The sequence below is a fragment of the Rhea pennata genome, chromosome 14 (genome assembly GCF_028389875.1).
Source record: "Rhea pennata isolate bPtePen1 chromosome 14, bPtePen1.pri, whole genome shotgun sequence".
In the NCBI taxonomy this organism is placed as follows: domain Eukaryota; kingdom Metazoa; phylum Chordata; class Aves; order Rheiformes; family Rheidae; genus Rhea; species Rhea pennata.
In genome coordinates, this window is record NC_084676.1 from 3,993,919 (window position 1) to 4,015,576 (window position 21,658).

At 38.2% G+C, this 21,658-nt stretch overlaps 1 protein-coding gene across 1 annotated transcript in view; it reads right to left on the reverse strand.

The window, feature by feature from the left end:
* RANBP17 (RAN binding protein 17) overlaps nt 1-20,505 on the reverse strand; it is a 164,036-nt gene extending 143,531 nt beyond the window's left edge. Inside the window, exons 1-12 of the mRNA XM_062587700.1 lie at nt 20,433-20,505; nt 20,318-20,331; nt 16,940-17,086; nt 14,714-14,804; nt 13,134-13,300; nt 9,524-9,589; nt 8,867-8,971; nt 5,875-6,040; nt 4,181-4,254; nt 3,586-3,705; nt 3,189-3,335; nt 1,887-2,059 (exon numbers count right to left, since the gene is read on the reverse strand). Of these exons, the coding sequence (XP_062443684.1) occupies nt 1,887-2,059; nt 3,189-3,335; nt 3,586-3,705; nt 4,181-4,254; nt 5,875-6,040; nt 8,867-8,971; nt 9,524-9,589; nt 13,134-13,300; nt 14,714-14,804; nt 16,940-17,086; nt 20,318-20,331; nt 20,433-20,505 (1,343 nt within the window). The remainder of the gene's footprint in view (nt 1-1,886; nt 2,060-3,188; nt 3,336-3,585; nt 3,706-4,180; nt 4,255-5,874; nt 6,041-8,866; nt 8,972-9,523; nt 9,590-13,133; nt 13,301-14,713; nt 14,805-16,939; nt 17,087-20,317; nt 20,332-20,432) is intronic.
* Between the last annotated feature and the right edge of the window lie 1,153 nt (nt 20,506-21,658).

Below are 21,658 nucleotides of genomic sequence, written 5' to 3' on the forward strand. Positions count from 1 at the left end.
TTCCTCATTCACACTTATTCAAAAGAGCAAATAGCTACCCAACTCCCCCTAAAAGGGCAAAATTGACTTTTCTTCCATTGTTATTTCTTTGTCTGAAGGAGCAGCTGGATGCTTGCTGAATGAAGGGTGACATTATCAATCGTACTTTTTTCTTTTCTTTTTTTTTTTTTTTTTAAGGAAAACTGCCATTCCAGAAAACTGACCTTTTTTGTAAAGGTACCAACTACACTTCTTATAGCAAATTGAGCAAGTCTTGTGAAATCTGCTCCCAGATATCCCACGTTTCCCAAGAATGGCCTGGATAGTTGATATTAAAGTCTGCATTTGATATTGCTGTCTACAGAAAACCTACAACAAAGGGTCTTCGTCACAAAAAAGAACATGACAATACCAAAGAGGCATACAAATCATTTAAAACTGAATCTCCAAGATGAGAACAGACACATGCTGACAGCATTATCAAGACTAAGTCTTAAGAAAGATATAGACTGGTAGGAGAAGATCAGTACTTTCCTTGTCTTTTCCTCATAGGCTATTTTCACAGAGTAGAATGCTTACTCTTCCATAGAACAAAGTAACAAGGACATCCAGAAGAATCTCTCATCAGTTTCAACCACAAATAAACTGGATTTTCCATGAAGATAGTGATGCTGATGAAGATGCCAGCACATTCTGATGGAGCTGGTTGTGCCAGATGGTGCCACCCAGAAGCTCAACCCCATTCAGTCTTCACGTCAGGAAGCTGATCTGGAGCATACTATTCAGTACAGGAGAAAGCTGAGACAGCAAGGTGCACCCTGAGATTCCATTACAGAAAAGCAGAACAGAGAAGATAATTTAAAATGCCAGAAGAAGTGTTGGCTGGTTGGGAGAAGGCCCAAGAAAACTAACTGCACCTGCAATCAGCTGTTTGTCCTTCCCTATCATAGTTCTGAACACTGGCACTATTAATTCTTGTTCATGCGAGAACTATCAGATGAAGCTCATGCTTTGAGCCATTAGGCAGTCAGGCTTCAACATACCTCTCATGACATCCTAAGGCAAAAAAAGAACTATAGCAAACGGAGCTTAGTCACTAAGCAGTACAATGACAGATTACATAATGTGCAGACAGGAGATTTTAGCTAAACAGAGACATGGACAATAATGATGAGGTTGGATGCACTCCCTCACACAAACAGAACAAATGACATCTTCTCAGCAACAGAGAACTGAGCAGGGAAAGTGCATGTGCCCTTGTTATTTGGTCCTATAGTCTGACACTAGATCCCACAAGCAGTAACTCATAAAGACCCTTTTAGAAAATTACATTCTCTCAGCACTCCAAATGCTTTTTTTATTATTTGTTATATTATACTGTGGACTTATAGAACATTTACTTAAAGTATCAAAAAGATTTGAGCTAAGGAGTTCCCAGTCAGCCAATTTCCATCTTGCCACTTCAGCTTGTTCTACTTCGTCTCAGCCTTACTTAGGAGTAGGGCTCTTTTCTGCTTCCCTTCATTATTCTACCCCCTTGGGCCCAAGAGGGTGGCTCATCTAGCATATAGACAAACAGATCAGAACTGAAAAATATAGTTAATCTAGATAGTCTTCAAGAAAAAGGAGTCTTTTTTTTTCAAAACATGAGGATGAGAGAGGAAAAAAGCAACTTGAATTCAAGCTTAATTTCTCTTTAGTAGCTCATTTTTAAACATAACACACAAGACTTGGGGCTGGATTCAATAAACAAAAGGAGTAAAATGATATCAGTCAATTAAGATAATCTAATGAAATTGCCACAGTAAGCAGAACCAGTATACTTAGATTTTAAATGTAATATGCCAGTAAATCAGAAAATTAAGGTTTCTTACATTACAGCTTTAAAGTTGTAATTAAAAGTTTACCTTATAACTACAGGCACAGATTCCAGTCTAGAAGTAATATAGGCTTTTGTTATCTCAGGTGCATAGGTATCTAAGAGGTGGGGTTCTGCTGTTTTCACAAAAGGTACAGATGCTACCATTCTTTGCCACAGAGTTAGCAAATAATGAACGCTATTTGGAGCAAACTCCCAGTGCTATAAGAAAACAAAACATATTTATGTTAAAGGATCCCAATGCAAAATTTTAGTTGTGAAACATGATGATTTATCTTAAGTAGTCCTATTCATTCAGAACAATTATAGAAGGAGCCAGTCAGGATTAAGATATACCACGGAACACATTACAGGCTCGATCCATGGTCACTGAAACACGTAATTTGTAGGGACTCCCCCTTCCCATGTGGGAGCCACAATTTGAAAGTCAGAGTTAGGTCTAGCCTCTTATACTGTGTCACATGGCGATATTTAAATGCTATAAAAGGGCCATTCAAAAATCCTAGAAGTTAGGGGGTACAGTCTACAGCAACCCAATAGGAATAGTAAAGCAGAGAAACATATCTCAACTCTCTCTTCTCTCCAAAGTTTATGGAGCTGCCACAGGGTACTCAGGAATTCAAAGGTCGGAATCCTTTCCTACAGGTTGGAACCTTGAACTGTTACTCTGAAGATGCCGAGGGAAATGATAAATAACAATTACACTATTACCTAAATTACACCATTAATTACACTTTTACTTAAACAGTTTGCATGTCCTCTTCTTGGAAGGACAGAAAACAAACCCAGTAAATTTTTAACTCTCTTGAGAATCTTGATCCTGTGATAAGTATGTTTTTGATGCAGATGTGGGTCCTCAGCTTCTGGATCAGGCTCAAGTAGGAGCTCTGCATTCAGCCGCTCAGCATACAGACAACCGTACAGAATTCCAGGCATCTAGTCAGTTTAGGCACTTCAAAACTCACACGGGAGCACAGGTGTAGGTATTTTAGGGCTGGATAGAGAGGTTGTTTTTTCTGTGGGTTTTTTCGGAGGATGAGGACTAAGGGTCCTTAAGGACTAAGGTACTTAATTCCCACCTATGTCCTATTTCTTCTTTAAATTTGCCAGAAACACAACTTTAAGAAGAATGGGAACCAGCTGTACAGAATTCATAAATCTACATTACATCACTGACAAATTAAAATATTTTTAGGTAAACGCATGCCTCACCACCTCCTCAAAAAAAAAAAAAATCCCAACACCAATAGAGAGAAGCAACTCCGAACCTCTCAGTTTATTTGTCTTTCAAGAGTTGAAAAAAATATAACACTTCTGTACATGTTCTTACCTGTAAGCTAGTAATAGTAAAATTTGCTATAAGTCGGATAACTTCTGGGTAATCTTTCACCATTACCAGCTCTCCTAGCTGGTAGTTTGTCTTCAGTCGAGCCAAAAAACGACAGAATTCGTGGTAATTACCCGGATCAGACAAACCCTATTTCAAGAAGCAAATTTTCAAAAGTTAACAGCTCAATCTAATAGAAATTTTACAAGCACTACTGCTGGTCAGATGACAGTTTTATTTGCCTGGGTTTTTTGCTCTTTTTTTAATAGGAAATCAAAGTGATTTGATGGCTGGCTGGAAGTGGTTTTGACAGACTCAGTAAATTAATGAAGATTGTCATTGGAAAAACAGATCTACAGCTGCTTTTGCATTTTAAAGAAATATAATTTAAAAAAGATACCTGTGGATTTTCAAGTATTTGTTTCACTCCTTTGATTAGATTACCAAGATATTTGGCACGTTCTGGATTGCTGAATAAAGATCTCCTTGTGGAAGCAAACTGAACTAAACAAGAAAGTGCCTAAAGAATAAAAAAAAAAAAAAAAAGATTAAAAAAATATTAACAAGCTGTCAGAACAATCATCTCCTACCTATTAGAGGAATCCAATCCACTGACAACTGTAGTACATTCAGCTGCTGAAGACTACTTTTGCTGCAATGTCTCTAGGATCACTGAATATAAATGTGTCTTAGTTTTAAAATTCCTTTTTACAATGGCTTATGACTTCATCAACAAGATTAGGTAGATGTTTTATATGCAGCTGAGTGATGCTGAATTTTGGGAGATTCTGAATGCTTTCACGTTCAGAAATGGAAACTGAAGCTGAAGTTCAAAGAAAAGACATGATGACTGGGCACTGAGCCAGGTGATTAATTATTGTAGGACTCACGCTCTGCTAACACACAGAATAAAACAGGGTATTTGGGACAAAGTACAGATGTAAAAAGTGTATTTTCTGAAATGATTTAAGTGTAAATTACTATGCTTCACTTACTAACTGAGACAGCATCGGTGGAAGAGAATGATACAAATCAAAAAACAGGTCCAAGGTCTCTGGCTCCAGGAAAACTAGGGAAAAAGATATGTTGATTTTATCACTCTCCATCAGCAATAATCAAGCATCCTCATAAACAGAATTTTTGTATTTTTAACAGAAAAATTAAGAATGAGTTCACTGTCATTAAGAATAAACTACAGATAGATGTATTAATTAGCTTATTGCAAAACATTAAACAAAATACTGTTCTCTATCACATTTACTCTATCCTGTAGCTCACAGAGAAAACTTTCTTTGAACTGCAAAGCATGCAATACTTTGTCAGTTACCTGCAGAATGCCACTCTGTAATACAAGTACGTATACCCTACACCATTGCTTACGATCTGAGACATGCCTTAGCACACTGCTGCAGTAACCTGAAGAAATCAGCTACCTAGCAAAGCCAAGTCTTTAGTTAAAAAATTCACAAACTACTCTGGAGTCTACAGGTTGATAAACAGAAAACAATACTTTAAAGATTGAGTTACCAGTTCACTGGGGAATCACATCAAGTATCATACTCTTTTGTGGGAAGGTTACAAAAAGGTAGAAAGTTTGCTGATAATTCATAATTAAATACCTCATAAATTATGTAGTATTTCACGGTGTTCCGTTTATATGCATTATTTCATGTGAAGACTTGTGTCCGGTGGTATACAGTAAAAGTTAATTTCCTTAGGTAGTCTCGGTGTTGAATGAAAAAAGGTAGACTCATCCAAGGACAAATTAAAGCATCTAAACTAAAATCTTGGGAAAGACTCTCCCCTCTACCTTCCTAGGCTGTCTTAGGAGACTGCTGTCACTTGGCCAAAGTCAGCCTTTCATAAACAATCCCGTTTGTGATATATTATTATTCTTCATCCCTCACACTGTGATTAAAGACACTGTACATGAGGTGAGGAGGACTGGAATTACGCATGGAAGTTGATGAAGAATAGAATTGTGGAAAATCAGGAGGAGTATCAAACACTGCAGACTGCCATATTGCATAAGCAAGCCAAATTTAAACCTTCCATTCTCAGGTACATGAGACAGTTTAGCTGTTTTAGTTGGAAGTAACAGACTTCAAAGAAGGCTAATTTATTCTGCCAAAAAGCAGGGTAAATTAGCCTAGAAGGAGCTCTATACTGCTGCAAAACCACTTCCATTACCCACGGTAATTTTGTTTAAGCTATCCTAGACATCTTTGTACTATACTGTCATCTGCACTGTAGATGTCCAGGAAATCAAATCTCTAGAGACAACCTTTCTGATGCCTTCGTTAACAAGCTCGCACAGTAGAGCAAACCAGTGCACTAAAAAAGTTCACGCATCAGAAAGAAAAGAGAAAACAGACATGCTACAGATGATGTACCTCTTCAAGGTGTTCATGTCAGCAATGAGAATAGCGTTCAGCATCTAATTAGAACAATCTGAATTACTGTGAACACCTATGTTTACAGATTACATCAATTATTGCTGTCTGCAAGACCAATAGGAAAAGCATAAGATAAATAGCCAGAGGAGGTTTCCTAATAACAACTCACCAGCAAAAAGCATTATTCCATATAAAAAATAATTTTATATTTGCAACTACTATGACAAAGCAGGTTACAAAATCCACTAGATGTTGAATACTTCAAACTACTAACAGTTGTGATCCTTTCTTACTTGTTCTCCAGTTTGTTGGAATCTGCACAGTGCATAGATCATCTGCAGATTCATCAGCTGAATTTCCAATGAAATCAAAATTAAGACAGTTTAGTACAAGCTTCAAAAGATGCATTGCCAGACTTTGTTGCCGTTGGTCCTGAAGATTTAAAGATTTTGCCAAGAGCTAAGGAGGAAAAAACACTTTGTTAGGTCACCTGTACAAAATATGCTTTACAAGCAATTTTGAAAAGGAAAACGTTTGTATATAAAACTACAGCATTCACAGCAACAGTGAGCGAGTACTAAGAAAAATACACACTCTTCAACTATAAAAAGTATAGGCTTCTTTAAAGGCAAGAGAAAAAAAAATATTATCATCACCTATGAGACATCTTCCATATCAAGCTAAAGCTCCCAGTCTTAAAAACAATTTTGAAAAAGGCTGGTGAATTTAGTCCTTTGCATAAAATACAGGTAAAAAATGAGCATGTCATTGATGCAGCCTGTTAAAGTTGTGTTAAAGTTAAAAGAACACTTCAAAAATTGAACTGTAAGATTTCATATTTTTCTCTTTCACTTACTCCAGGCCAGTGTGGAGTATCCTAGTATACCATTTACAAGCCTGGACAATCCTAGGTATGAGTTCACTTTACACACCCAAAGAAAGTTGCTTTGGTACATCCATAAAACACTGGCATAAGAAACAATGAAATCAACAGTCTGTAATCTGAATGTAGCTATTTACATCATCTGTATAAATACAGCTGTTAGTGTCCCTATTGCATTATAACCCCTGCAGAGTCAGAATAAAAAGTTACTTTGCGAGCAAAGCAAGTAGTTGGATATTGGAAGTCAAGCCTCAACGTACTGTAAGAATGTATTTTTGTAGGGCCCCTTCTATAATTAAAACAATTTAAATAACACTTCATGATAAAGAAAGCTGCTACCTCAAATTACATAACTTCCGAAGATTACAAATATAGCATAAATGCACTGAAAGCAGATCTCAATTTTATTAGTCACTGATGCCGTTCTTGAACATTAAAAAAGAAAATTGACACCATTTTGACTAGAAAAACAATCTTTTTACCTAGCGCATCTCCTTACTTAGATTCAAAATCACATGTCAAGTTTATCACAAAAAGGTTTTTTAGTTTAGGTGATAAGAATGAAAATCAACAGTGTGTCATTAGAGGACTCATTAATTTGATTATAACTGTTGTACTGTGTTAGAATGGACCTTAAACTACAAACTCAGCTATGAAACCCACATCTGATTTTTATTTCTTGGACAAATATAACCTGTTTTTCTACCAATCTTTTGGGTAACTCTTATACTCCTGTATGTAATAGGCAGGTAGTATTACACTGTTAGGCCAGTGTATATATTTGGTGTACTATAGAGGCTGATAAATATTAGAACAGCTTTCTATATTCAAGCTGGCATTATAAAGGTGCTATTTACATTCTTTATACATTTCTGTCTGGAAATGTGTATAATGTCATTCAGACAAACCCATCAACATATGAGACACTTAAAATAAAAACCAAAAACAACAAAAAAACCCTTTAGATCGCCTGAGCTTGAGAAAAGCTAGCAAGTGGTTGCCACAGGATACAGGTTCTCATAAATACATCCTATTGTTTTCATGCATAGTGGATTTTACTTCATCGAAGAAAACCGCACATTCTTCCAAAAAATATCTCATTCTTTTTGAAATGATATAGCTTAATATGCAACTGATATGCAATGATATAGGTTAACACGCATTAACGGATCTATGATACAGGTCCATTAATATGCAACTCGAACACTGATTTTAAATATTCCATGTAAATCAGCAGAGCATTCTTTCTTTAGAAGTGAGTGTACAGATATTATTTAACTGCTGCATATAAAGAAATTACTGTCTGTCACCTGAGCACTGTTAGCTCACCGTTGCAGGTGTAATATGCTAGCTAGTTTAAAAACATACTAATGAAAGACAGTTCAGCTAATACAATTTATCATGTTTTTACAGCAATACCTTAATTACGTGTCTGAATCTTGATAATTGTATCTTTTGCTAAAAAGTAATTGTTCGCATTATCTAGTGACCTGCTGTGATGGTATCCCGTGTTTAAATGCTTGGCTTACACTCTTGTGGCCAAGTTTCAGCATCTAATTGATTTGATTTTCAGGAAAAAAAAAAAGGATAAAATAAAATAGCACTCTCAAAGGAGTGAAAGAGTCAAAATCAGGATACTTTTGTAAAATAAGCTGCTCTCAAAAGCAGAGTTGCTTGAGCCTAAGGAAAGAGTTGCTCAAGCTTAAGAGAAATAAAATGATACATCACAGTGCCACTTCCATTATATGGGCACAGAATCAGAATCAGCACACCATCAGCACAGAATGCAAAATGCAAATTCCAGTTTTGATCTCATCTCAAACTATCTGTCCTGATAGACTTAGCTTACAGCATGCTGTTCTTCGACCCTCCTGTCAAGGCTCTGGAGAGGATGGAGCCTGAATTACCCCAAAGTGTTACAGAGAGGATAAGAGAACTTGCAAAGGAGGGAGAAAAAATAAAATAAATAAAAAAAAAACTTGGCCAGAATTTCCTGCACCGCCATACTACAAGGTACAGAATTTTTCTTTCTCCTTGGTCTCTCCTAGTTGAATAATTGCTTTAAAAGATTGAGATGGTATGCCTAGCAAAACTGAGATAAAAATTAAATTGAGAAAAAAGACTGAAAAGGAAGACAAGCTCAGAATTTAGACCGTCCATCCCTGAAGGCCAGGTATGAAAAGAGAGCAGGAGGAGACATGGAGGAAAAGACAGAGAGTGAGCAAAGATAGAAGGACGGAGGGAAGGAGATTGAAATAAAAGATTCTGAATATTTTTTGGTCACTTGAACTTAACCATGTAATCCATTTAAGAACAGAATTCACTGACTAAGAAAATACTAGGGATTCAAAACAGAAAAATCATGATGTTAACAACTTTGGTGCAATAACAAAGAGTCTCACCTCTTTTAAAAGAGAGCACGCAAGCATCAGTATGTCCTTTAAAGAGGTGTCACGGAATGAGGTAGCTATTTTGCGATGTTTTGCTGAAGGTCTTGAATAATCAACCTAAGAAAAGTTAGGATAAAATAAACAGTGATCTCTTTGCTAAAACTAGATGATAGATCTATCCGGTAGGTTCATTATTAGACACTACAAACAAAAATTACAGTCCAGCACTAAATATAGATCTTGACAGCTTCCTGACATGCTTCCTTTCTTCCTCATGAATGTTACCTCTCTTTCTGGATGGAAAGGTCTGAGGGACTTGCTCAAGTCAAGATACAGGCAAAAGAAAATCACAAGCAGAAATACAACTGAAAGAGTCGATCATTTGTTTTTCTTTACTACCTCTAATGACTGTGTTGAAAAATACCTCCCATTTCAGCAGATATGGTACTTATCTGGTATGGGTACAGACCCTGCACTGGGAATTTCCGGTTTCCTTATATCTTAGGGGTGGGTGGGTTGGGGGGTTATCGCTGCTTTATGTCTATCTAATGCTTCTCCTATCATTTTTATGAAAGGTGGAAGCATTCAACACACTGATTTACTGGCAACACAAACATCTCTTGGGGGGGGGGGGGGGAAGAGAAGAAAAAGGCAAACAAGTATGCTTACTAGATTCATTTCCTGAGTCAGTTCTGAGAGAATCATTACTCCTATTACATAGTGGTCCACAGTACCCTACAGAAGAAAACAGACATGATTGCTAAAACATCACAGCTTGTATTTAATATTTTGCGACATTTCCAGAATCAAGATTTTTTATGTTGAGATTTCCTAAGCTGTTTAGAAGACTTTCATGCCCATTTCTATCAACATCAATAGAACTCGACCTTCGAGTTCCCTGACTAGCTTAGAAAAAAACCCTCATAATATATCTTAGAAATTGTATGATAATAATAATAATAATAATAAAAATCTATCTAAAAATAGATTTTAAGCAACCACAATCAGAAATTTTCTAGTACATGTTTCTCAAAGATTTGTTCAGTCTTCTAGCACTGATATGATAAGCTGCATGAAATTCAAACCCTCTAAAAAATTAAGCCATGCATGGATGATGGCTTAATTTACAGGGCATACGCAAAAAAAAAAAAAAAAACAAAAAAAAAAAAAAAAAACCACACACACCTATCTGTTGAAACCCTGATTCTTTTCTCTTCACAGTAATGTATGTTGCATTGGTTTGAATTAAACGATACATCCCATCTCTAAGAACTTGTGTCTAAGCAGTGAAGTAGTAGGTGTCAAATATTTACATCAGAGGGTGTGATCTAATTGACAGCGGTAAAGTTCCTTGGACTATTTTGAAACTCAGACACAAGTTACTAGTATTATTAAAAGCAATAGTTTTGGCAAGCTTTTATTTATTTTATTTTTTAAGAAAAAGTAGTGATTATTTGGGATTTTATTAATAAAACAAGCTGTTTTCACTGAGCTACTACAAAGCATTTATAAAAATATTAAATGTGCTTTATTAAAAACAATTAAAATCAACTGCAGTTAGGCCTTGCAAGAGAGCCAAGTGGAGCAGCTCTGTGCCTGCTTTCATAACCACACTGCAGTCTCAGCTCCCTTGATGTCCAAAACACAATGCAAATCTCCCCAGAATGTTACCCTTATCTAATTTTTCCTGACATTTATCACGAACTCGCTCATTATTCTGACAACTCCAAAGATTCACCTGAAGTTCAGCTAATGAAGAATTTGGCTGTGTATTCAAGGGGCCTGACTTTTCACTGTCAGCTATTCCGTACTATCACCTCTACCAATGCAAACTGAAAGTAAAAAATTCAAAATACCCTCAGTTTGTGTTGTTGCCTTTTTTTTCTCTCTATTCAGTAAGATTAAATATCTTGAATCGTAATTTAAACATTCAAGTTTCTCTTACATTTCATTCTTAAAATAGTCTATGAACATTCCTTAGGTCCCCTAAAATCTCCTGCAAAACTGGAAACTGTAACCTCTTTTTCACAGAGGTGGAAAGTTGGATGGTGACTTATAAAGGAATTTGGAACAGAATTACAGTCCTAGCTGCTAATCCTTTCTTCTACACTAAATTACACTTAATTCAAACTGGATGAAGTTCAGTTCAGAATACTAATGTACACATATTTGAAACCACCATTTGCTAATTATTAACACATATTACTATTGTTTAGGGATTTTTCTTTCAATTTTTGCATAAAATTTAATTCAGTAGTAGATATATGGCTTAATTTTCTTTTCTACAGGAATTCTTAATTTAACTAAAGAAATCTCTTAAGAAGTTAAATTTTGTATTTAAATCTCCATTTTTAATGAACTACACTGAAGAGTCACACTGCAGTCATTTTAATAATAAATGCAAAATCCAATTACAGTACATTCATAAAAATAACTGCAAAACAATGGAGTAGTATACTTGAGTTTGTTTTTAATAAACAAGATATTGCAGTCTATCTTTTATTAGACATTCCCAATGTAACTCAAAAAGTTCATTAACTTGAGCAATATCAGAAATAAAATCAGGCTGAAAAACAAATGAAACAGAAGTGAAACTCAAATGAAGAAGTATAACAGAAACAATAACAAAATTTTCTTGCTGAATTGCTAGGACCACCAACAAATACCAGATCATTTTGGAAGTAAATTTTCAAATAACTTAAATTTTTAATTCTCATTTTTCAAAGTATTAGGGTTTGTGTTCACTTTCTAATCAGATTTCTAAGCTAACCCCCATAAAACTCTTTAAGAACATTTTATGTGAAGTGTGAGTGTCCTTATTTCAATTAACCTTAAGTAACTTCAAATAATAAGCCATGACATCCAATCCTTTTCTCTGAAGTTATTTCACAGAAGATGCTGTATATTCTACTTCTTTAACCATCACGTCTGACAGTACTCACTCTAGATTTGACTTGTAAAATTTGCACAGTAAACAGTCCACAGTGAATGACTGCACTCTGATATTAGAAGAAAATCTTTCTGTTTTTTGAATACTACACACAGCAAAGATCACCTGCTCTCTAATCTGCAACTTGTCTTTACTACAGCAATCAACGCAGTGGGAGAACAGGAAATAATGTCAAAGGAAATGCAAAACAAGGACATGCCTGCCCCATTCATTTACTGGAGAGGGAAGATTACTGATCTTTCATCCCACATTTCCCCATATCCCTATTTAGAATGGGGGATGAAAGAATTAGAACTTTTATTAGAACTCCCTATTTAGAACTTTTGTGAAAAGTTAGATTTAAATCCCTATGCTAAAATAAGTAAGGTTACAAAAACACTCTTAAAGGATTATCTCTCTCTCCATATTGTACACTGTAATCCTAGAAGAGAGGGAATGTCTTTTTCTTTCACCCCTCTTTTCTTCACATAATTATACCTGTATGGAGAGAGAACAGGCATATGCAGGGATTTAAGTACATATGCACACAAATACGAATTATCAATTTCTCATGGAGAGAAAAAGAAATGTGGGAAACCACATAATAGATACATACAGTGGCTGGCAGTTCTGTGTACCACAGCTCTGGAGTTACACAAGCTTTTCTCAGTAACTTCAGAAACAGTGGTACCTCCAGGGATTTCTGCTAAACACAGATGTGCAGATGCAGTCTGACTGCAGAAAAGTAGTATTATAAAATCATAATAACAAACACTCCAACAAATAGTTAAAAAAGCATTTTTTTTGATCAACCCTCCATGACAAACATTTGAAAAAAATCATGTGAAATGGTTCTGAAAGTGAATAGTTTGGGACAATTTTAGCAGTCATTATTACAAGAATCACAATCACATTAACACTTTAAAACATTTGAGAGTCTTATTCTTCAGAGGATACAGTACCAGCGTTCCTATTCATTTGACAGGAGCTAACACTGTATCAGAAATGTATCTCCATATCAGTTGAAAAAAATGAAAATATTTAATAGAATGCCATGACAATATTTAGAGCCATGCTGCGGGAAAAAAAACTATTTTGGAAAAAGGAAACAAGCATAAAAAAATGACAGCATTATGAATACTGTGTGGCCCCACATACACACACATGCATCAAAACTACCCTGGTTCTTCACTGTAGGGTAATCTTCTGTTTTAGACAATGCTCTTCATATTTTTTTCTGCTCAAGCGTAAAATAACTGTTTAAGTAAGTCCCAAAATATGCCAATGATTGATTAAAAATGAAGGGATCAGATTACAAAAAAATTGCTGAAGTGAATGATTGTTTCCTACCTGCAAAAACTTTTTTACATCAGCAATAATGTCTCTGAAGATGAGCTGGTCTTTTAGTACTTCAAACCATCCTAGTTTTGTAATTTTAGCAATGACTTGAACAAGAGCTTGGATGACAAAAGGAGCTAGTTTGGGTTGAGAAGCTACGTAGTTCAGAATGTAATTCCCTGTAAAGAAACATTTTTAAATCAACAAGTCCTCTGTAAAAAAGGTGTTTAAACAATCCTAATAGAAACCTAAGGCATGAAATTTTTAAAAACCTAAGGCATGAAATTTTTAAAAACCTAAGGCATGAAATTTTTAAAAACCTAAGGCATGAAATTTTTAAAAACCTAAGGCATGAAATTTTTAAAAGCTTAGTTTCTTATGTATAGTACAACTGTAAATTACATGAAAATACTAAAAACATCTGAATGTTTAGTAACACAGTGCCCATTACCTACATAATCCTCATTCTAGGATACATACGACAATAGTTTATGAATTATCCCATAGTTATTCCATACTCTGTAACTGTCCTACATACTGGGCACTGATTATTTCATTATGTAAGAGCAGCTCTGACAGCCAGCTTGAGATGCACTGAAGTTTTCTCAGACAAGAGTCTCTACTCACTGTTCTCAATTTAATCTACACCATTCCCTAGGGTAATACATATGGAAATTGTTTTCATAGTTACAGAATCATAGAATGGTACGGTTGGAAGGGACCTCTGGAGATCATCTAGTCCAACCCTCAACATAGCCCCATATGGGGATTGAACCCACAATCTTGGCATTAGCAGCACAATGCTCTACCAACTGAGCTAATCAAACTAGTGGGAAGTTTCCCTCTGTCAGTAGATGTTAAAATGTATACAATCAAATTTGATTTAAAAGAACATTGAAATTTGTTATCAGAAGTGGATTCCTGGCCCTGCATTTTTGAGTACTATGATCCACAGAACTGATATAATATTGCAGATTTTTCTAAAAATCCAAATCAAATCCTGTATTCCTCATGCAAAGCCTTTCAGCATTCAACACCTAATACATGCTTGCTTAGTCTTTTAGGATATGGCAATGACACTAGTGTAGACCCTTAAAATTAAAGAAATTTTGGCAAGATCTTAATCCTGCAAGTACATCTGTCCTGAAACACCCTTCACAAATGGTAAAGGCTAACTATGTGGAAAAATATTGTTACGGAAGAATAGAAGCAACTGGCAAGTTTACTAGCAGTACCTGCAAATTTCACCCTTTCTATCTCAAAACATGAAAAGAACTTAACACTGTGCAATCCCAGCAAGATTTCTTTTCTTTTTTTTTTTTTTTTCAGTTAGAAAGTGCAGTTATGTAGTCATTTTAATTTGGAAACTATGACATGTTATTTGGAAGCTGACTGCAGACAACTGATGACAGATCTCACAATCACCTTTATGTTCACTCTTTCGCAATGACTACCTTATGAATAACAGGTAAATGGATGAAACTAGAGAAAAAACAGACTATCCACTGAATGGTTACTGTGGCAACACACAGTAATATACAGCTTTAGATCCACCTAATATAATAAAATTTTAACCACAAACATTTACTTACGGATGTCAATCCTTTGTTCGATCGGTAATGGAGATGCCCTGCTTATAAGTTTGGACAGGCATGTTGCTGCTAGAAGCTGAGCATAGGATGTCTACAAAAATATATCATAAGATATTGTTGAAAAACAGGCTAATTAAAAGCAGAGACAATTAACTCAGCTTAGGGGTTATGAAGGGTCATTTATGAAAAATTTATAAAGATACTACTAAAATACATCTTTTATTTCATTATATATAAACATTAAATTATAAAACCCTAATAAAACAATATCAGAAGTAGAGACCTTAAAAAAAAATCCTTTTGACTGAAACCATTTATCTAAGCCACTTATTACTCAGTGAAGTTCAGTAGGTTTGAAATCTCTGCTTTCAAATCACTTGAGGTGACTATAGATGTGGCTAATAGTTCAAAATATCAGACAACGCTCTATAAAATGGTAATTATTGTTGAAGCAATTTTAAATGATACAAACTTTTATATAAAGCCATGTAATATTTTTAACATTCAGAAATTGCTCAGTAGTATAAATAAAATAGGTTAGATTTAAAGTATTTATTTATATTTCTTTAACTATCTTCCAACTCCAACACATTTACTTTAAAATCTTCACAAATTCACTTCTACAGTACAAGAAGGAAACACATTACTTATATACGTACAGAACAGAACTTCAATCTTAACTCATTAGTAAGCTTCCACAGAAATGCACTCTGCATCCTAACAAACCACCTGTTCTGCAAAGTTTTTGAAGAGGCACGACCATAAGTAGAGAAGTTCTTCTATTTCATAGAAGTCACTTACTTGTTGAGCATCAGATTTCAAATATACTACCAAAGGAAATTTCCTAGATATTTAATTTTTAACTTAAACGTAATAACTCATTTCCCTATGCAATTCCCTAAAGACAAATCTGTGCTTATGTTTTCTGTGATCTCGGAGGGTGTTTATTTCACTTGCTGCTACACTGTGAAATCTAGCAAGCGTAACACAGCTACTATGCATTGACAACTGATAAGAACAATGCCATGACGTCCCTTCTGACTTGAATCAATATACCCCAAACTCATATATATTCATGGCAAAAATAGAAATAAAACAATTTATTTCCAAAAATAAAAACTTCTTGAACGTCTTTTACTCCAGGATCTTGAAGAACTTCAAGAATTGCTGATCTCCAGCATCCAGATCAGGAATCCAGATCGGGAATAGCACAGCTATGCTATGCAGCGGTGCTTGCTTCAAAAGGAATCAGACCACGACGTGGCAGCGCATCCCCACACGGCAGCTGGATCGCACTCCAGATTCCCACAACCCGGACACGGCTTTCATGTTCTTATCCCACTACCCAGTTCATGAGACCATCAGTCAAACAACCAAACCCAAGCTCAATTACTGACCTAAACTGGATGCCCCAGAAATACAGTTTTTCTTGTATGCGTACGAATTTCAAGATCAGGCACAATACACTCTAATGACCTCAAATATTTAATTACTTTCTTATAATGGATTTTGTAGAGAAAACAGTTTTTGTAAAAACTAAATTATGTCATATAAGTGGTAGCTGAATGAAGTACTGAAGCATGTGTTAGACTAACAGCTTTGACAGGGTCTTCCAAAATATCACCATTATCTCCAAAACAAGCAGAGCATTTAATGCTTTCTCCGAATGATTTAAAAACATAGTAAGAATTACACTTGGCTCAGCTTGGACTAGCAGATCAGAATTAACTGCCCTATGACTTTATCAAAAGATAACCACAAAAATAAACACTTGAAAATAAAATGAATAGTAAGAAGTTAGTTTCAATTGCTTATCTGTTGGCTGTTAAAAGACTTTCTTTAATACAAATTTTCTCATTGTAGTTGACAGCTGGAAACATACCAAGGTGCTGTTCAAGCACTAGGTTATACCACAGTGTTCCAGCACTACTCTACAGATGACACAGTTCTTGATTACTACTTTTTGAAAGCACTAAAGCTAAAAGCTAAGACACTTTCCCTTTTTGTCCTCTTCACCTCTAATGCAAAGTATTGTCAGTCATACAAAAACCACCTCCAAATGTCAAATTTGCTAGAATTGCTTATGAAAGACACTATGTACTAAAAAAAGGGAAAAGCATTTTGACCCTATTGTACTGACATAACGATGGCCCATGACCTGGCAAGCTCTCTGGGCTTCCACCAGCATGATTATGTTTATGGATAATACATCTTTCAGATACTTACCGTTCCTTGTTCTAATAAAAGTTGGCATTGGCTAAGACATTCTGGGCTATCAATAAGCTCCAAGAGTACCTTCTCAGCCTGTATGCGCTGTGCTAGATCAGTTCCTTCATAGAGGTGGTTACACAGTACTTCTAGTTCCGCCAGACTCTGTTAGGAAAGAACACAACTGAAATTTCCACAGAGATCTTCCAACTACAGAAGGTTCTTTTAACTGTTTATAAGTCTAGCTACTATAGGTCTATAAGTCAGTAATATGAAATGTTACCTATACTAAGCTTTACAGTTGAGTCACAGCAGCACTTTTTCCCTGCACCATATTTCACACTGCAGTAATTCAGTTAGGAATTTATAAATACCTCATAAAGTCATGTAAAATGTATGTGCAAGAGACAGTTTCCTGAAAACCAAAGCAGAAGCCTTTGGCATAAAACCATTACTGCAGTACACAGAGTTAAGTGGCATATACAACACATACTATTTTAATTACAAAAAATAGGAGGCTTTCTGTGGTGAAAGTCAAAATTACTCTAAAAATTAATCAGTTGTATCTAATTCTCTCAGCTACTAAAGCACTTTTCAGTATGGCTCAATCCATCTGTTATGTGGAGTCTTCAAATCAGCAGTTCATACCTTTTCCAAAGAGGAAGAAAGGGAAAAAAGTCTGAAAATAGTCAGCAGTTTGAGTTAAGCTATTTTGGAAACCTGTGACAAACTTCACTCTAGAAACTTCAAGTACTCACCAAACTACTACAGCTTGTAAAAATTAGCATTGTTTCTATCTGTTGATGTAAATATCAGCGAAAGACTGGAACCCAAAATTCAGAATCAACAATTGCAACAGAAGAGCTAAAATTCTTCTCACTTACAAAAGGTTGAAAAAATTCTCTTTGGTAAAGGAATAGCAGGAAAAAAAAAAACACTCTCTCCTTCATCAAACACATCTTCTGCACCTACCAGAGAGCGCCTCACGGGAGAGATGAGCCCTTTGAGCACTGTTCAGAACAGCTACGCAAACAGGAATCTTAGCATAGCTTCCCAAAGCCTGTGCACCTCATCAAGAACTGGCCTTTTTATTAGAAGGTATCCAGTAAACATTTTGTGGCTCGAGTGTGGCCCAGAAGGAAGTGGGAAGGAGAAACCAAACAAGCTTGAAACAGTATTTGACAGGCTTCATTTAAAAGTTTGAATCCAAATCCTCCTCACTTATCCTTCCAAAGTGATGTTTTGTACTTGAAAGAAAAGACTTAGTTTAGCACCAGATTTAGTTCAGGTTTAGACAGAGAAAGGTAACTTAGTAACAAGTCTGGGAAAGCCCAAAAGAAAACTAGGATTTAAGCCCAATCATCAAGATCTAAACCATCAGTTTACTGCCTTGCATTAAAATAACTAAAGATTTATACGCTGGCTAAGCAATAGTTTACACATAAAGAACAGAAAGTGAATGTTGAGAACAAAGAGGAATATACTTCAACACACCATGCTAATATGCTTAAGGTTACACTGAAATTATGACATTTACGCTGATATTCATCAATAACTTCTTGCTAATACGCTAGGCTGTGAAGAGTCACACTTTGTCCAAAGCATAATGGGGGAAACTCACCATGAAATTTTTAAAGTCAGCCTGAATGAAATCTAGACAATGATCTTCAAAGAAAAATTGACTCATTAGAGACTGAGATTGATTCAGCCCTCTGAAATCCTCTATCTGGAGTTGTTCTGGTTTAGGAGAATTTTATGATACAGTTTCCTATTGGCAGACCAGCGGTATGGCGAAAAAATTGCTCGTTGCTCTCAGTCTGTTGACAAACCTTTTAGATGTTCCACAGATTATGGTTTTTGTATAGTACTGAAGAAATGTGCTGATTCTCACCATTCACAGAGTGAAATCAACAACCACAACATGAGAGGCACAATCTTGTGGATGACGGAAACTCAGCCAAATAATATAGGTATTATTCAACTTTAAATCAGTTAATTACAGTTATCTTAAGAAAAGATACTTGGATAAAGAAATTAGAAGTCAGCAGAGGGTCAAAAAATAGCCTAGGCTAACTCTACATACACTGTCCTCCAGGAAAACGAAAGACAGACACAAACCCTTTGGTAGTGCGACACAAAACGTGAAACTGTTGCCTCTGGGTGTGCCTCAGTTAGTTACTCAAATCTTTATGAATACTGAAAGATGACTCCCAAGAAAAAGGTAACGCTGTCAGCAAAAGGGATCTAGCAGTTAGGTGCTGGCCACTTCAAATGAGTCAGAAGTAGAAACAGACCCGTACAAGAAGTGGCATTTTCCCTTGGGGGGAAGAAAAGAAAAGAAAAAAAAAGTCATATTTTCCAAGAAACAGACCTCATCCTAATGACAAAGGTTGGATGACATGATTTTTTTTTTCTGGTAGCCACAAATTCAAAATATTCAAGAATAAGCTAAACAGAATTCTCCAAATACTTCAGGTCCCACCTCTCCAGTTCTCGGGATGTCCTGGCTGCTCTCCTGCTAACCCGAGAAAGAGCCAAGGGCCCGAAGTGCTGGGGGCCGGCTCCACAGCAACCCACCAGGCAGGCGGCCAAAGAGCCACAGAAATTGGCAACAAACCAGGCAGGTTTCTGATTAAAGTTCTGCTGACGCTGACAAATTCCCACGGACGTTTTGATTTTAAGCAGCATTTTCTGACTGAAACCACTCTCTTAAGAAAGTTCCACCAGCCCCGTGTAAAAGCAGCGGGACGGGCATAGCTGCTGGTGTGCCACTGTCAAAACAGCCATTTAGGTACAACGTGCAAGCAGCAGACATGTCAGTGCTCCTTCTATGTAACGAGTCAGGTGCCCAGGTAGTTCAATAAATGCCTAAGATAGCCTCCCTGCCACTTCCAAGCCTCCTGCTACCAATCCCCTGAGACTGCAAGCGATTCGAGATGAACGCCTCACACCTCAGCAACGGTGTTGGGTGCCCCCCTCCTCCTTTTTCTTCTTCTTCCTTTTTTTTTTTTTTTTTTTTTTTTTTTTCTTTTTTTTTCTTTCTTTCTCTGTAGTTTGAGGCATGATTTCAAGGCTCCCCTCCGAGCGGGGCTGGCCCCGGTTTTCAGGGAAGAAGCCGACTGCTCTGCACACCAACGCCTACAGGTCGGGGCGGCACGTGCGGGCGCAGGGCAGGTGCTGCTCGCCCACGGAGCCATGCAAGAGCCACACGCGGGGAAGCGAACGCGCACCCACGCCACGAGCGGCGCGAATAACCAGGCCAGCCTGCCATCACCGTTACACGGTCCCGCCGCCCAGCCGCACCGTCGCGGCCACCTCACCTCCCCTCACCTCCCCGCCCGCCGCTCGGCCACCGCCCGCCCCCCCAGGACTGCTCGGCATCGCCCTCGCCCTCACCTGCGCGCCCGCGGCTGCCCCGCGCCGCCGCAGCCCTGCTCGCCCGCCCGCCCCGGGTCGGCACGGCCCGGCCCGGCCCGGCCCAGCCCAGCCCAGCGCGCCCCAACGGCCAGGCCAGCTCCCAGCGCGGCCACCGCCGCCCGCTGCCGAGCGGCGTCGGGCGCACTGACCTGGACGCGCAGCGCCATCTTCCCGAGCGGGGCGCGGGGAGGGGCCGCGGGCCCGGCCGGGGCTGGCTAGGGGGCAGTGCCGCGCCGCGCCGCGCCGGCCGGGTGCGCGGGGCGGGGCGGGGCCGGGCCGCCGCGGGGTGCGGCGGGGGGGCGGGGCGGGGCGGCCGTTGGGGCGGGGCGGGGCGGGGCGGCGCGCGGCGGCCGTTGGGGAGCGCGCGCGGTGGCGGCGGGGCGGCGCCGAGCACAAAGGCGGGGGGGGGGGGCGGGGGGACGCGGGCGGCGTGTGGGGGCCGTGGCCGCTCCCGCCTCTCGCCGGGAAGCGCCGTTTTGACGGTGCGGCGCGGCCGCGGCGGTGCGGCGCCCTGTTCTGCGGGAGGTGGCTGCTCGCCGCCTCTCCTTCGCCTCCTGGCGCCGGCGGCCAAACAGGGAAACGGGTATCCCCCGGCTGGCCAAGGCGGCCGCGGTTTTCAGCGGTTATCACGTTAAAGTGCTGCTAAAACCTATTCGTTGCTTTGCACAGTGAAGAATAAGATGCCTCTTCCAAAGAATTCGCTCTCGGGTCTTGAAAGCGCTTTGTAATGCCACGACGGCAAATGCAAACCTTTCTGTAGTGAGTGTGGGAGCTTCAGGTCACCGCACGTGGGAGAAGGCAAAAGTAGTTCTTGTGGGAAGGCCTGCAGATGTAACATTACTGTCCACTACGGATGAATTTCCCTCTATAGCTGCCCTTTTCTCCAAGGTATATAAAAGGAGGGAAGAAACTAAGCTAACACACTATAGTTACCTCAGTCTCAGACCCCTCGGATAAGAGGTGGAATCTACCTGGACTTCAGCATCGACAAATATTTTGTAAAGTTAACGTAGATACTTCACTTCTTAAATTCAAGTACTGCCAATGCTGTAGATAACTAGGCCTCGAAGCATGAGGAGTTTTATTTTCCGGTTTTCGGTAACACAAAGACAGAATCCGATCCATGACATCGTATTTTTAAAGGAATAATTCAAGGTCAATTATGGGAACGCTCCATGTAGTGAGAAGTTGAGGAAATCAGTATTTAGATTACCAAAGATACGGATAGGAAGTGCCTTGAACAATGTGTAGCAGTATCTATGGGGAAAAAGGTGTTTGGATGCAGATAACTTCTTTGCTTAAGAGAAAAATGCATAATTG